Source organism: Myotis myotis, unplaced genomic scaffold (genome assembly GCF_014108235.1).
Source record: "Myotis myotis isolate mMyoMyo1 unplaced genomic scaffold, mMyoMyo1.p scaffold_m19_p_9, whole genome shotgun sequence".
Lineage (NCBI taxonomy): Eukaryota > Metazoa > Chordata > Mammalia > Chiroptera > Vespertilionidae > Myotis > Myotis myotis.
The window spans coordinates 54,097,779-54,115,428 of record NW_023416401.1 but is presented as its reverse complement, the minus strand read 5'-3'; the positions used below and the strand labels follow the sequence as shown (position 1 = coordinate 54,115,428).

Genomic DNA, 17,650 nt, shown 5'->3' with positions numbered 1-17,650 from the left:
CGTATGTTAATACACTAGTGTAACCATATATATTCCTAATCTCAGAATATAGCTTGCTTTTGGAGAGATAGGTCATTGAACAGTAGTTGTAGAGTTCAGAGTGTATGAATGTTTTAAAACTTTTTTGGCACTTAGAAAATTGTATATTTACATAACATGTTATTGAAGAGAGTTGGGAAACTGGAAGAGAATTATTTAAGAAGTTATCTTCTCCACCCTTCTCATAATTTTATGAAGTTGAAAAGGACCTTGTGTGAAAAGAGGCAGCATCAGGTAAAAATATAGTACCTTTTGGTCAATTAAATAACTCACTTTAGAATACATAGTCTAAATAGATGGAGCTTTTTTGAAATATTGTTTCATACTATGGGAAATATAGGAAAGGGCATTTCAAAGAAAACCCTAATAATATCAGGATCATTGCATTTTATTAATGTTCTTTTCTGTTAAATAAATCTTAAGTTTATTTCTTTAAAAGATAAGGCATTGACATTTTTTATTTTGAATGTTGTATCTTTTAGTTTGACATATGCTTTTCTGTTTGTATTTATTCAATATAACTTCTGTAATAAATACAGAATCAAAACTGGAATATTACATTTAATTTGAAAAGGTTTGGAATTCAGTTAACATTTTTATTTGTTTTTCTGCAGTGCTAAATTTTCTAGCTGTGTTTATAACCATCTCAGTGATGTAAACTAGAAGGTTATTTCTTGTTTTTTGTCACTTGCCCCTCATATACCCCTTGGGGCTCTGCTCTGCTTTGTTATTATCCTAACTCTGAGGTTGAGGTTGAGGGAGCAACCACTGTCTGAAGCAGCCAGAGGAGAAAAGAGTTCTGGAGGGCTTTGCATGGGTTCTGGCCAGAGCTACTCACAGTGCTCCACCAACCAAGGGGAGCCGGGCGGTGCAGTAGTTCTACCATCTGCCCAGGAAGAATGTGGAGGAAGGTGAGGGTGGGCAAGCTGGAAAGGAGGTTGGGATGGTGAGTGGGAGGAACAGGATTTTTGATGAAGAGCAATAATGACTATACACTACTTTTTCTGAACTAGACCAGTTTTAATGGGAGGTGAGTTTTAAACCACTGTGACAAAGCTGAATGGTGCTTTTACAAATCCAATTAACGTTTGCTATTATTTTGTCTTATAGAGAGATGTGTCTCTGGGATGTGAGTGATGGCAGATGTATTGAATTTACAAAATTAGCCTGCACACATACTGGCATACAGGTGAGGATCTATTTCTGTAAACTGCCTATGTCAGCACAATTATTACAGGCATACAATTATAAATGTTCTTTAAACATTGACCTATATTTTTATATGAAAAATGGGTGGAGATGACAGGAAGACTAGAATTTGTAAAATTATTCCTATGTGATGGTATAGTGGGGGAGAGAATTAAGTAGAGGAGGCTAACGGGGAAAGGTGTAAACCAGCGGTTCTCAACCCGTGGGTCGCGAACAATGAAAATACATCCTGCATATCAGATATTTACATTACGATTCATAACAGTAGCAAAATTATAGTTATGAAGTAGCAACGAAAATAATTTTATGGTTGGGGGTCACCACAACATGAGGAACTGTATTAAAGGGTCGCGGCATTAGGGAGGTTGAGAACCACTGGCACTGTAAACTAAGCCGATTGGCACTACTGCTCTGCTCCTTCTGGCTCTCCTGGCTACCCAAGTGGGAGCTGGACGGGTAGTATGTTCTCTAGATCCTAAATAAGGGAATTCGTTCTTGCTGAAGCCTTTATGTTTCCATTCATGATTGACACAAATTGACCCACTTTACGGGCCATATAATTTTCATTGTTTGTGTAGCTGGTCCTTAGTACGTTTTTTGACTTTCCAGTTCTGTAGAGGAAATAAATGACCATTTCGTATCCCTGGCTTACACAGGAATGTACTGTTTCCAACCTGCCATCCTAGTATTCTTTCTTACTGTTTCATAATTGTCAGCTTCTTTGTGCTTCTACTTACTCATTATTTACTGTGTTGGGAAAATTACAAATATATAGAAAATATGATTTATATTCTCAAGGGGGAAGGAGAGGGAAGAGAACTCATATTTATTGAGCAAATATTGTATAAGGATTTCTTGTATGGCGTTCTATTTAGTCCTTCCCACATCCTTATGAACTAAATAGGAGTGTATAATTTCACATGTAAGGAAACTGAGACCCATATTAATTAAATGACTTGCCTTAGTCTCACAGTGAGTCATTCCTGGTGCCAAATCAGGTTTATCTGACTCTAGGGACAAAAACAAACAAATAAAAAACACGATAATTTGTTGCAGGAATACAACTGAAATTTGAAAATGTTTGTGGGGAGGCTGGTCAATAGTGTGATAAAGGTCTGTTGTATGATTTCTTGCCCTGGCAAAGGCCTTTGAAAAATATCTTTTTCAACACTGTTAGAGTATATGCTTTTTTATTTAAAGGCCATCTATTATGTATTTTTTGTCATGTGAAGAGCCATCAAGGTTTATAGAGAGAAAAGGGGTAGTAAAATGATGTAGTCCTTGACTTTATAGATTAATTGAAAAATTACTTATAAATGTCTTGAAGTCATTGGATATAAGTATTTTCACTATTGCATAATTTTATGATTTAAAAACTTTTGGTGTACATTTTAGGAAAAATTGCCTTTATTTACTCAACATTTGTTCAGTGCCTACTTTCTCAGATCTCGTATTAGGCCTCCTGCATTTGAACTGGCAGCCATTTTATCAGTAGAAGGTGCTTTTTGGCAGGTTCACCAGTGTGTGACAATTGTTTCCTGTGTGATCGTCACCTCTCAGGTCCAGAAGCAAGTTGTTTTTTATATACATAGAAGTGGTAAACCTTGATGACACTGGCACTTAGAAACCACAAGGAAATGACAACTTAGGAAATTATCACGTGGGGGCATCCCTTTTTAATATGTGGAAAATTTGTTTCTCCATTAAGGACACTTTCTTTGCCAGTATCAAGTGTCTAAGGAGCCAAATTAGTGTTGAAAAGATTATTTGGGAGTATAACTTTAAAGCCAGAGGCGAGAGGCATTAGTTAGGCAGGTGATGCAATTCCCCTGCCCTCAGGAGAGAGCTCTTTCCAGTGACTGCCGTGCACATCGCTCTCCTGGCTGCTGTGGGATGAACAATGGCAGACTTTGTTTTTCTGCACCCATCCTTTGCTCCTTGACATGCCCTCCCCTCATGTGGGTCGAGGTTACCTACGGTCACATTATATGTGAGTGCCTGGCAGGCCCTGGGACCTCCAGGTTGTGTCATGTTTTGAATCAACATTCTGAGGTCTAGAGGTATCTCTTTCAATAATCTGCATGTTATTACATCCTCTCTTATAGTTTTAGTAGTACTACCTTGCATTAACTTAATGTGCTCCTTGATCTGATCAATGCTTATGTTTAAGCAGTTGTAGTCCTTCTTGTACAGGGTACTCCACATTCTTCACATGCAGTGTTGAGCTCTGAGAACAGGGCTTATGGGTGTGGGAGCAGATTGGACCTGGGCTCCTTAATGATGTCCCAGGTGTGGAGTGCTTACAGCATTGCCCTTTGTGCTGTGTCTAGCTTGCCCTCATTTATTTGAATAAGGTCCAATCCTTGGGAAGTAGCCCTCGAAATTAGATGTCTTTACCTCCTAAAAATCCTCTAAGGAAATCATTCTACTAAGAGAATCACGATTTTTTGAGGCTAAGGGATGACAGGTCCTTGGATAAGTTGTTGGTCTTGTTATGAAAGTTATTCTTCCTCTGCTCTTTGGTTGATGGAAACCAACCTTATCCTTTGGAGTTATTCTTGGCATGAGTGACAGGTAGATCGTGATTGTATTGGTTCTTCTATTTTTCTCCCACAAAGTGTAAATGTGTACTATGAGACTGGTTAACAAAATTGCCTCATACTCTAGTCTGAAATAACACACTTATATTAATCAGAATTTACTTCTGATTATAATAGTTTGAATAGCAGTCATTTTTACTTCTAAATTTCATTTGGTCATATCTAGTTATTATAATCCTATATCCATATATTCCCCATTCATCTAAAATTTATATTATTTTTGTGACCCACCTAAGTTTTTCTTTTGCTTTGATTTGTGCAGCTGATTTTTTGAAAATATATATTTTTTATTGATTTCAGAGAGGATGGGGGAGGGAGAGAGAGATAGAAACATCAATGATGAGAGAGAATCATTGATTGGCTGCCTCCTGCACACCTCACACTGGAGATCGAGCCTGCAACCCAGGCATGTGCCCTGACCGGGAATTGAACCATGACCTTCAGGTTCATAAGTCGATGCTCACCTACCGAGCCACGCTGGCTGGGCAATGTCAAGCTGATTTTACTCAGGTGTTTTATTACTTCATTCAACAGTCCTGTTTTCGATGTTGCAGGAAGATAAAAAAGAATCATTATGCCCTAACCCAGTGGTCGGCAAACTCATTAGTCAACAGAGCCAAATATCAACAGTACTTCTTCAAAATAGACTCGCCCAGGCCGTAAACCGACTTCTGTGCATGGGCCACGAAGTTTCAATCACACTGTCTGTGCGCCCGCATGTGGTATTTTGTGGAAGAGCCACACTCAAGGGGCCAAAAAGCCGCATGTGGCTCGCGAGCCACAGTTTGTTGACCACGGCCTTAACCGGTTTGGCTCAGTGGATAGCGCGTCGGCCGGCGGACTGAAGGGTCCCAGGTTCGATTCCGGTCAAGGGCATGTACCTTGGTTGTGGGCACATCCCCAGTGGGGGGTGTGCAGGAGGCAGCTGATCGATGTTTCTCTCTCATCGATGTTTCTGGCTCTCTATCCCTCTCCCTTCCTCTCTGTAAAAAATCAATAAAATATATTTAAAAAAAAAAGAAAAAAAGAAAACAGCCTAAGTGCCCATCAGTAGATGAATGGATTAGAAACCTGTGGTACATCTACACGATGGAATACTATGCTGCTCTAAAAAGGAAGGAACTCTTACCATTTGCAACGGCATGGATGGAACTGGAGAGCATTACGCTAAGTGAAATAAACCAGTCAATGAAGGAAAAATACCACATGATCTCACTCATTCATGGATAATAGAGACCATTATAAACTTTTGAACAATAATAGATACAGAGGCAGAGCTGCCTCAAACAGATTGTCAAACTGCAGCGGGAAGGCCGGGGAGGGTTGGGGGAAAGGAGGTAGGGGGGTAAGAGATCAACCAAAGGACTTGTATGCATGCATATAAGCATAACCAATGGACATAAGACACTGGGGGATAGGGGAGGCTAGGGGACTGTCTAGGGCGGGGGGGAAAAATGGACACATATGTAATACCCTTTGTATTACTTTAAGCAATAAAAAAAAAAAAATTATCTCTTTGAGGGCACGACCTCTTTAACTTTGCTCAATAGTGGCATTCACCCCTTATCAAGTACTTATCCAAATAATAAAAAGTACCATTTATTGGAAAAAAAAAAGAATCATTATGAATTCTCCAAAGTAGTTCAAAGGGGAGAATAGGATGTTAGGAAAATAATAATATTTAGTAGATATTTTGAAAATATTAACATAACTTGATGTGTGTATGTGTATACATAGGAATGTAATATATATATCTTATATTACATGTAATATGCCATATATTATATATCTGGAAGTATTACTGAAGAAATTGAGCCTCATAATAAGCTTGATGAATGCACGTGAATCTTTTTCCTTATAGTTCTATCAGTTCTCTGTTGGAAATCAGAGAGAAGGAAGGCTTTTATGCCATGGCCATTATCCTGAAATCCTTGTTGTGGATGCCACCAGCCTTGAGGTGTTATACTCCTTAGTATCAAAGATATCTCCTGACTGGATTAGCTCCATGAGTATTATTCCATCCCACCGAACACAAGGTCAGTGTATGGTGCCCTGTAAGGACTTCAGCTCCGTGATGTAACGGCTAATTTACTGTAGAGTTCATTATGTATCATATATTAATGTATTTGGTTATATTCTTCTATTTAAGAAATAGCTAATAATTTATGGTCTGTCTCTCCTTTCAGAAAGAAATCTTTGATTGGATCAAGGCTTAAAGTGTTAGATATCTCCATTCCATGGAATAGATCACTAGCTTTTGGCAATCTTAATGTGTGGGGGTGATTTTCTGAAAGGGAGAACGAATAGCAGAACCCCTTGCAGGAATGGTGGGAGGAACCGTAGTTTCACCTGTGTGTGTTTCTTGGGCCTAGTTTTGTCGCTTTCTTACGAGGCATAGAAAGTGTTTTTATTTTATGTGAAGATAATGAAAAGGAAGGGAATTGTACATAGTTAAATTTAATGAAAGTTCCTGGTATGTTTGCTCCCTTACCCAAAGCTTATGAATTTAGGTTTTATATCATGTGTTTCTTTTGATCATGATCATTGGAGGGTGTAATGTGCAATAAAATGTCTAGAAAAAGAATGTCAAACTCAAAGGCGGCGAGCCACCCACTGGCCACAAGTTTGATATGCTTGGCTAGAAGGTAGGCAAGGTAGGTGGGAAAGTGGGTAAACAAGTGTCTTGAAGATAAAGTGAGTTTGCTCATTCATGATAAATAAAAATTATGAATTTTGAAGATAAAAGTTCTTTGTTAACGCAGTGATCAAGAACATTTGAAATTATTAAAATCTTGATTACAAATCTATATATATAAAAGCCTAAGTGACCGAATGACCAAATGACTGTCGACTGGTTGCTATGACATGCATTGACCACCAGGGAGAAGACGCTCAATGCAGGATTTGCCCCTTGGTGGTCAGTGCACTCCCACAGCCAACCTCCCATGGCCAGCCAACCTCCCACAGCCCTGCCCCCCTGCCAATTCTGATTGGCCCCGATCACTGACCAGGCCAAGGGACCCCACCTGTGCATGAATTCGTGCACTGGGCCTCTAGTAAAAAATTATTTCAAGTAGCTAGAAAAAATTCTTCCTTGAATTCCAAATTTTTGGCCATCTCTATTATGCTTCAAAATATGATTTCTGTTATTTTATGAAATATAGAATTATGTTTTTATGCCAATTGTAAAACATTGTTACTTAATTAAAGCAAACCCTGTTCCATATTACTATTGTGACCATGTTACTGTTTAGAAACAGTGTATTTTGTTAATCCTCACCTGAGGATATTTTTCCATTGATTTTAGAGAGAGTGGAAGGGAGGGAGAGAGGGAGAAAAGCATCGATGTGAGAGAGAGACAGTGTATTGTGTTATAACCTTGACTTTTTTTCCTTCTTGGCTTAGAGGACACTGTGGTAGCACTCTCGGTGACGGGCATCTTGAAGGTGTGGATTGTTACCTCTGAAATAAGTGGCATGCAGGTGAGACAAATGAGACTGGATTAATTTCTGTTTTTCTTCTCACGGAGTCTTAAATTTTAATAATGATATGTGCCTTCTTTTCTTAAAGGCGAAGGGAAAGCTAATCTTTTTTAATAGTCTTATTGACATGGTATAGAAGATCCCCTACAATGCGGTCTCTCCAAGGGAATTATGTTTTTCACTTTTCATGGTACACATTTGCCATATCAAGGATAGAATTAGAGAAACATATTGCACAGGATAGGATGTAGAGAAATGTGTAGAAGCGGTAGGACTTTCCTCAATTCCTTCTATTTAAGTTAAAAGTTAAAAGGTAGTTTGCTCTAGGGAAAAAAAATAAAGCCAACCATTACAAAAATATATAAAGTCCTCCCCGCCCCCCCCCCCCCCCAATTTTAGTCCCCTCTCTGTTCTTTGGGCTTGATTTCCTTGTTATATTTCTTATCAGAAAGGAGATTAATTTTCTGACAATAATTGATGCTATTCTCTTCAGCTAGGGAATTTTTAGACATTGAATCTGTGGGAAACTGGAGGAATTGATCAGCTTTTTTTGTTTTTTTTTTTTTACGTAAAAAGCACATATAGCTACAAAAATTAGGGTTTACTCAAAACTTTTATCACCTGTTATTGTGATAGTATTCTGATTCTCATCAGTATTTTAATCTTGAGTACCTTTGTAGCAGAGATGTCATGCCCAGATGTTTTTATAATGCATTTGTGCTGCTTTTTACTGCTGTGGTTCTCACATGAGGGGTTAAAATCATGACTGTCACGTGATGTCTTTAGTTCATTTGTTTTCTTTATCATTGTTTGATAATTTTAATTGACAACCAAACCATTCCTAAAATTTTGCAAATCTTTCTGTTTTCAGGATACTGAGCCAGTATTTGAGGAGGAATCCAAACCAATTTATTGTCAGAATTGCCAGAGCATCTCCTTTTGTGCATTCACACAGAGGTCACTTTTGGTTGTGTGCTCCAAATACTGGCGGGTAAGATCATTGCATAAGTAAGAAGTTGCATTTTTACCCTGTTGGTTTATCAGACTCCCAAAGAGAAGTGTCAGGAAAAGTTTGGTGCAAGAATAGGTTAACCATTTGGTATTCATGTGTGATTTTGATATTATATTTTGAGGTGTTGGGATGGTTGTCTTTTTTGTATGTTTGTTTATAGAATGATTTAGTTAATGATTATTATTCTATTGATTTTAATTTCTACTTTTGCTGCTGTTTTAGTCGTTATCTTTGTCAGTATAACATAAGCAGTGGCAGCGAGTTTTCTGCGTTTGACATATCTGCAGGTTGTTATTATTCCCAGTTGCCATTGTGTCCTAACTTCTTGGAGTCAGGAAGGTCTTTCTTCATCACTTCAGAGCTGCTGAAGGAGTATATTGCTTCCACATTGCTAAACTTGAACATTTCCCTTTTTTTTTTTTTTAAAAAAAATGTATTTTTATTGATTTCAGAGAGGAAGGGAGAGGGAGAGAGAGATAGAAACATCAATGATGAGACAGAATCATTGATCAGGTGCCTCCTGCACATGCCCTAATGGAGATGGAGCCTGTAACCCAGGCATGTGTTCTGACTGGGAATCGAACTGTGACCTCCTGGTTCATAGGTCGATGTTCAGCTACTGAACCACACTGGCCGGGCTGACTTTAATATTTTCATAATACAAAAGGTGTCAGCATGCTTTGATTGCTTGTACCAAAGATTCCCCTACATTACTTCTTATAATCCTTACAACTCAGAGGGGAGATGTATTAGTTATCTAATCCTGCATAACAAAAATCACTCCAAACTAGACCACAGACATGTAGCATCACCCATCTAAAGCATGTATCACCACGCCACCTGTCGGTCAGGAATCCGGGCACCGCTTAGCTGGCTACCTGCTCAGGGTTTCTCATCCGCTACAATCAAGTGTTAGCAAAGACTACTGTCTCATCATAAGGCTCACCTTGAGCGGGTTTGCTTCAAAGATTACTCACATGGCGGTGGGCAGGCCTCAGATCCTCCTGACAATTGGCTGGACACTTTTCTTCCTTGTCATGTGGGCCTCTCCAAGGAGAGGTCACAGAATGGGCGCTGTCTCCCCTCAGAGTGAGCGCACAAGAGAAAGCGTAGCCAAGACCCACCTAACCTTGGAACTGAGATCCCATCCCATCTGCCACATTCAGCTGTCTAGAAGCAGTCACAAAATCCAGTCCGCACTCGGGAGGGGTTTACACAAGGATCTCAATACCAGGAGTCGGGATCAGGGCAGCAGTCCCAGAGGCTGCCGACCGCAGTAGGAATTGTTACTTTCCACGTTTTGTAGATAAGGCATCTGAGGCATAGGGGTGATAAATAGCTTGACTAAGGCTCTAAAGTGGCAGTGGAATTGTTGGATCACAGCTCAGGTAGTCTGCCTCCAACAGCTCTATTACCACCAGGCAACTTACAGCACAGACTAGATTGCAAATTTCTTCTTCCTTGTAGGTATTCGATGCTGGAGACTACTCCTTGTTGTGTTCAGGCCCCAGTGAAAATGGACAGGCATGGACTGGAGGAGACTTTGTATCAGCAGATAAAGTAATCGTTTGGACTGAAAATGGGCAAAGTTATATTTATAAACTACCTGCCAGGTATTCAATAAATAACATAGGACTTTAATCAAAAGCAAAAGATCCTGAATTTGGGGTATAACCTGGACATATGAAAATGCGTATAGTATAAATATTTAATATGGGGAAAAAATTTTAAATGGGTTAAAAAAGTCACCTAGAACTTAAGTTAGATAAGTAATTCCAGTTTAACTTCTAAGTACAATATAGGGGTAGTTTATTTGAAATAGGATATTTTAATGATGTTCATTATTTAATGCTAAGTTAATTTAACTATAATTTAAAAACTCATTTTTCATTCATGTCAAAACCATCATATGACCTGACAAAATGTTTAATGTCAGTATTTTAATTGAATGATGTATTTTTCTCATTTTCAGTTGCCTTCCAGCTAGTGATTCATTCCGCAGCGATGTGGGGAAAGCAGTTGAAAGTTTAATCCCTCCTGTACAACATCGCCTCTTGGATCGAACAGATAAAGAGGTAAACATTTTCAGATATCATTTATAATTGATAGTTATGTTAAAATATTTTCATAACTATATATTTTGGTGTATTTTGGTAGCAAATCATTTGAAAGGTTCAATATAATTCAAGACACTATGTTAGACATTGTGAAATACTTTACATGGTCAGTTGTAAGCACGATTTTAATATTTGCATATCTTATACATAGTATGACTATAATATAGCATTCACCGTTCTCTGAGAATACAAATGACTTAATGCTGATTACATACTGGAAATGACTTTTTGATAAAGTTCATGTTGATGGTGCAAATTTATTTCATGCTATTATGCAGCTATCAACACAGTAACAGATGGAATGCCCTTTTAGAAGGGCAAGATCATCATGTAATAATGCTCATTAATAACAGTTCCTTATTTGAACAAGGCATTGCAGTATCTCCCAAAAACCATGGAGTGATTTAAATCATTAGGCTTTAGAAATGAATAATAAAAGAAAATTTTCTCTATAAAAAAAGTTTATTATGATTTCTTAACTTTTACAACAGCGCTAAGTAATAGGTTTCCAATTCTTAGTACTGGGTTTTCACTAGTAAGAAAGAAGCTTTGCTTTTGGAAATATAGTTTCCTTTATTTCTAGGTTTCCACAGTTTTTTCGTTCTGAGAATTTTGTTCCATCTTTATGTGGAGAGATGATGAGGGAAAGGGAATCATTATTTACCATGAATATTTTGAATATATAGAATTTATATGTGCATGTATAACTAAGATCTTCTATAACCTATCCTTTTCTCTTGACTTACACTTCTACTTACTGCTCTTTTTTTAAAAAAAAATATATTTTATTGATTTTTTACAGAGAGGAAGGGAGAGGGATAGAGTTAGAAACATTGATGAGAGAGAAGCATCGATCAGCTGCCTCCTGCACACCACCCACTGGGGATGTGCCTGCAGCCAAGGTACATGCCCTTTGACCGGAATCGAACCTGGGACCCTTGAGTCCGCAGGCCGACGCTCTATCCACTGAGCCAAACCGGCTAGGGCTACTTACTGCTCTTTAACCTAGACCCGTGGTCGGCAAACTGTGGCTCACGAGCCACATGCGGCTTTTTGGCCCTTTGAGTGTGGCTCTTCTTAAGCCTTAGGAGTACCCTAATTAAGTTAATAACAATGTACCTACCTATATAGTTTAAGTTTAAAAAATTTGGCTCTCAAAAGAAATTTCTATCATTGTACTGTTGATATTTGGCTCTGTTGACGAATGAGTTTGCCAACCACTGACCTAGACCATCAGTTCCAGTAAAATGAAAGGATAATGATTTTAAAAAAGGTACACAAAACAAAACAAAATAAACACATTCCATTTTTTAAAAATATTAACTCCCCAGTACATTTTAAATCAAAATGTATTATTACTTGGTGTTAGATACCCATTTGGTGAAATATAGAATATTGGTTATTACAGCTGCTGTAGCAACTTCTCCTTGTTCAGCATGTTATCGATGAAAACTTTTAGTAATTTTCAGAATTGATTATGCTTAATATATATATTTCTGCAGGGTAGTGCTTTCTAGGAAAATAGTTAATACCAAATACAGTAATTAGGTTATTTGACTATAATTGCCAAGACTGAAGTCTGTTTATTACTGTTTTTTATGATAATGTTCTATGTTTTAACATTCAAGTATCTGTGAATGAATACTCCAAACTTTAATTTTAGGATTCTACCGCTGTTTAAATTTTTCAAATAAGTGATCTCACTGAAGACACAGGATCTTAAGCAGAAAAATAATTTGTTTTAAAATGAAAGTATAGACAAGACCCTAATAAATATATTTTGTCCCTAGTAGTTTATAGCTAACATATCAGGCCGTGTTCGGATTGATTATGTAAATGTGACCAAATGAAATGTTATCTTGTTGGCTGGAGAATTTACTCATCTTTTAGCAAATGGAGTCCTCCAGTTGCACAGCTTGGTAGTTTAATTTTGCTGCTCTTACTAGTGACTAATCAGGAGTGGGCAAAGGGTGAGGGTCAGCCAGTTCTCCCTTCTGACCTTCGAGTGGAGACTTCATTCTGGTAAAGAATATCACGTTTTATGTTAACTATGTAATAACAGACAGTTAAGTAAGTTGTATTGTTGTGGTGACTAATCAGTTTTTATAAAACACAAAAATATAAAAATACAATTCTGTAGAGAGGCTATATAATTTTTATTTCTTTGTGTTAGGCTGGATTTGAATGTTAATTGACATGTACATCGGTGCTACAAAATTACATTAAAATATTGTTGGGTGTGATAAACACTTTTTCTTACTCTGGTACTGAGGCAAAGTACTTAACATTCTTATCTGAAAAAAATGTTAATGTGTGAAATATTTTGATTAATAAAGCTAAAGATATTTGAACAATTTTTTTCCAGTTGCTCATTTGTCCTCCTGTTACTCGGTTCTTCTATGGAGCCAGGGAATACTTCCATAAATTATTAATTCAGGGGGACTCTTCTGGAAGATTGAATATTTGGAAAATCTCAGACACACCTGAGAAGCAGGAAGGCGAAGAAGCGAATAGTAAATCAGGTACAGCAATTTCTTAATTTCACAGCCTAAATACTAACCACTGAACAACAAATTCATCTACACTAATTAAAGAGAAAAATGGTAATTGGCGTACGGCGCTACCCTTTTCATTGGCTAATCAGGGCTATATGCAAATTAACTGCCAACTAAGATTGGCAGTTAACTGCCAACAAGATGGTGGTTAATTTGCATATGTAGGCACAATGCAGGGAGGCGAAAGGGAAAGCAAGAAGAAGCCCCCTGCCACTGACAGTGATCAGAAACCCAGGGGGGAGCTAAGAGCTGGGGGGCAGGGCAAAGGCGGCCCTGCCCCCCAGCAGTGATCGGAGAATCAGGCGCCTTTGCTGCCCTGGCCAGTGATAGCAGGAAGTAGGGGTGGAGCCAGCGATGGGAGCTGGGCAGGGTCGAAGCTGGCAGTCCCGGGAGCTAGGGGTTCCTTGCCTGGGCCTAAAGCGAAGCCCACGATCACGGGGCCGCTGCAGCTGCGGGTCCCCGCTGCCCGGGCCGGATGCCTCAGCCAGAGGCCTCAGGCCTGGTCAAAGGGCCGATCCGGTGATTGGTGATCGGAGGGTGATGAGGGTCAACTCCTCTGGCCGAGGCATCAGGCCTGGGCGGGGGGCGGAGCCGGGGATTGGGGGGATATGATGGTCCCCTTGCCCAGGCCTGAAGCCTGGGTCAGAGGCGTCAGGCTTGGGCGGGGGGTGGAGCAAGCGATCAGAGGGAGATGGGGGTCCCCTGCCTAGGCATGATTCCTGGGCCAGAGGCCTCAGGCCTGGGCGGGGGCCAGAGCCAGTGATCGGGGGGAGATGGGGGTCCCCTGTCCAAGCCTGACACCTCTGGCGGAGGTGTCAGGCCTGGGCAAGGGGCCGATCAGGCGATCGGAGGGTGATGGGGGTCTACACCTCTGGCCGAGGCATCAGGCCTGGGCAAGGGGCAGAGCCAGCAATCGGAGGGGTCTGGGGGTCCCCTGCCCAGGCCTGATGCCTGGGCCAGAGGCATCAGGCCTGGGCTGGGGGCAGAACCAGTGATGGGGGGAAATGAGGGTCCCCTGCCCAGGCCTGACGCCTCTGTCAGAGGCGTCAGGCCTGGGCAAGGGGCCGATCCTGCGATTGGAGGGTGATGGGGGGTCAACGCCTGAGGGCTCCCAGTATGTGAGAGGGGGCAGGCTGGGCTGAGGGACACTCCCCCCCCCCCACACACCCAGTGCACGAATTTCGTGCACCGGGCCCCTAGTTATGTCATATTTCATTTTCTTCTTAGAATCATGTTTGATGACAGTTATTCTTTGGTATATCACTAAATCAACTATAAGCATGCTTATTTTAATATTTAAAATTTTTTTTCTAACATGCTCAATGGTTTTCTTTTATACAAAACCAAACTTCCACAGGGTTGGAAATCACAACTTCTGTTAGTTTGCAAGAAGCATTTGATAAGCTCAATCCTTATCCAGCTGGGATTATAGATCAGCTGAGTGTCATCCCCAATAGTGATGAACCTCTTAAAGTAACCGCAAGTGTGTACATACCAGTACATGGACGACTTGTTTGTGGCCGCGAAGATGGGAGCATCATTATTGTACCTGCCACGCAGACAGCCATAGTACAGCTGCTGCAAGGGGAACACATGCTCCGAAGAGGTATACTGACGACCTTCCAATGTCTAAAGCGTCCAGAGAGCTCTGTACCGTGATAGCGACAATGTCGGCAGGCTTTGTTTTTAACATATACAATGAATCAGTGTAGTTGTTAGTGTGCTATGTGGCTGATAGAGTTTAATGTGCAGATAATAAAATACTCAGTGCCTATTCTTGGGATTAATACCATCTAATGACTGTGAATAAAGAAGTATCCAATTTTATCTCTTTGAGGTATATTAAGAGTTCCATTTATTAATAGTTAACCTCTATGGTTTACTAAATAATGAAATTTATTGTTATTAATACTGATAATCTTTTAGAACAGTATTGTCCAGTGGAAATATATATATGTAACAATGTATGTAATTTTCTAATATCCACATTAACAATGTGAAAATGGAGCAGGTAAAATTAATTTTAATAATATATTTTATTTAACTCAATATAGCAAAACTATTTTTACTTCAGTGAGATACTTAACATTATTATTTGTTGTCCTAAGTCTTTGCAATCTCATGTGTATTTTACATTTACAGCACACGTGAGTCTGGACTAGCCACATTTCACGTCCTCAATGGTCTCATGTGGCTAGTAACTACTGTATTGGACAGAGCAGTTTTAGGAGATAAAACCAGAAGCCTTTTCTTTGATAAAATTTATAGCTATTTTGACAATTCATGTTTACTTTTATTTGTTGGAACTTTGTAAGACTTTTATTTTCCCATTTTAAATCCAAACCCTCATTCACAGGTTGGCCACCTCACAGAACACTCCGTGGTCATCGGAACAAAGTCACATGTTTGCTATATCCTCATCAGGTCTCAACTCGTTATGATCAAAGATATCTGGTATCTGGAGGTGTGGATTTTTCGGTGATAATTTGGGACATATTTTCTGGAGAAATGAAACATATCTTCTGTGTGCATGGTGGCGAGATTACTCAACTCCTGGTTCCACCTGAAAACTGTAGTGTAAGTTGGTCAAAAATGATTGCTTTACTGTGGTAGAGCTGAGTCATGTGGCTATCAGGCTTAATATGAGTGGAGCCTAGAGTCATTTAAAGACCATATGACAAGAGAATTAAAACCCTTTTTATTTTAAAACTAAATGATGGTAACATGGAAGGTTTAGGCAAAGTTATGATTCTTTTCTATTGGGTACATAGAAATAGAAGATGCACATAGTTTTCAGAAAGTAAAACAATAACCCTAGTGACCCGATGGTGTCGTTCTTCACTGTAGAGTTGTATTGATAGCTTTACGCGGAGCTCTCCACAGTTCCTCAGTCAGTTTGCGCCACAGGTGGCTGCATGTAGAAGTGTGGCCTGTGACACGGAACATTTGTGTGTGATGCAGTATGATACTATTATTTACATTTTAAAAACAGACAAATCCATTCTTTTTATTTCTGGATACATGTTCAGGTAGTGAGAGCATTAAAATTGAACTGGAAAGATAAGGACCGAAATCAGATTCCACTTTGCTTTTGGGAGTGAGAAGGATGAGTTTCCAGAACAAAAAAATGCAACTTCTTTAAGTGCCATTTTTTATTTACTTAAAAAAAAATTATTATTGATTTCAGAGAAGAAGGGAGAGGGAGAGAGAGATAGAAACATCAATGGTGAGAGCCAGCCATCGATCGGCTGCCTCCTGCAGGCCCCCCACTGGGGATCGAGCCCGCAACCCCGGCATGTGCCCTGACCAGCAGTTGAATTGTGACCACCAGGTTTATAGGTTGATGATCAACCACTGAGTCATGCGGCCGGGCACTTTTATTTACTTTTAATAATTATTTAATATTTATTTTCTTCTCTCATTGGCATGGATGATCGAACTATCAGAGCTTTTTGCTGCTGCTAGAACTTTATTCAGAACAATTTTTGGAAAATGTTTCAAAATGAGTTATTTAGTACAGATAACATATATGTTTCTCTTGTGTAAGCATATAGGTTAAGTTCCTTAATAGATTAGTTTGAAAAAGTGATTATTTTTTATTTACATCTTATTAAACTTTTAAGGTCACATAATTTCCCAAAGTATCCAGAAGAGGGCAGCATGGGCTTGTGAAAGAGGAGTGCCAGGTATCCAACCTGAATAGTGGAGTTTGTGCCTTCATTTGAAGTATTAGATCCTTAGCTCTTACAGACAGAGATATAATATGAATGGTATATGTGACTATATATGTGCAATGCGGCTGACGTTCACAGCTGGTAAGAGCAATGAACAAATGAGGTTTTTCTTATAATATACTGTACTTTTCAGTCTGAAAATGTACCTAAAGCTTTTGCCTGAATTAGCTCTTCTCTTACTTTTGAATTTGGACTTTTGTTATTATTTTAACTTGAATATTACATTTAAAAAGCAATGTCTATCATTATACCATAATCTCTAAAGCCAAGCAGGGCACACTTTGGATTGTAAATTAAGCAAATGCAAGAAATAGACCTATCATTAATTTTCTGCAATATAGCACAGTAGACACAATGTTCTGTAACATTCTCATTTCCCCGTAACACTTGCTTCTCTTAGATTTTGACATCAGATATTTTGATGCAGTCAGTACTTTTTGAAATTAATTTTTATTTGTTTTAAATTAAATAATACATTGTTTAATATATGTAAGATACAGATATTTTCCATGTCACTAAGTATATTCTAATATCATTTTAAATGTTATTCTGTAGTTTATTGAAATTTATCAGAAAATTTAGAATGTTGCTTTATTTTTTTTGGTCAGTTTTTTTTTATTGCTTAAAGTATTACAAAGGGTATTACATATGTGTCCTTTTTCCCCCCCCCGCCCTTGACAGTCCCCTAGCCTCCCCTACCCCAGAATGTTGCTTTATTAAACATTTTTTCTCTTATCAAGAGTGGGGATGAAAATTAGTATAGCTAAGTATGTTTGTACATCTGGAATGATTTTTTAGGATAAATTGTTAAATGTGGAATTGCTGTATAAAAAGGCATATTAGTTTTTAAAAGCTTTTGAATAGGTATTGCCAAATTGTCCTTCAATTGAACTTAGGAATAG

The 17,650-nt window shown here is 38.9% G+C and overlaps 1 protein-coding gene across 10 annotated transcripts in view; it reads left to right on the top strand.

Moving 5' to 3' along the window:
* Nucleotides 1-17,650, top strand: part of WDR7 (WD repeat domain 7) — a 305,323-nt gene that overhangs the window by 23,912 nt on the left and 263,761 nt on the right. For 9 of the 10 annotated variants that reach the window (XM_036321172.1, XM_036321173.1, XM_036321168.1 and 6 more), the window contains 9 exons: nucleotides 1,150-1,228; nucleotides 5,710-5,884; nucleotides 7,254-7,330; nucleotides 8,202-8,321; nucleotides 9,810-9,955; nucleotides 10,315-10,417; nucleotides 12,825-12,981; nucleotides 14,372-14,620; nucleotides 15,371-15,591. In XM_036321172.1, coding sequence (XP_036177065.1) covers nucleotides 1,150-1,228; nucleotides 5,710-5,884; nucleotides 7,254-7,330; nucleotides 8,202-8,321; nucleotides 9,810-9,955; nucleotides 10,315-10,417; nucleotides 12,825-12,981; nucleotides 14,372-14,620; nucleotides 15,371-15,591 — 1,327 coding nt within the window. Of the gene's footprint in view, nucleotides 1-168; nucleotides 274-1,149; nucleotides 1,229-5,709; nucleotides 5,885-7,253; nucleotides 7,331-8,201; nucleotides 8,322-9,809; nucleotides 9,956-10,314; nucleotides 10,418-12,824; nucleotides 12,982-14,371; nucleotides 14,621-15,370; nucleotides 15,592-17,650 lie in introns of all 10 variants that reach the window. The other variant, XM_036321174.1, reaches the window with a different exon arrangement.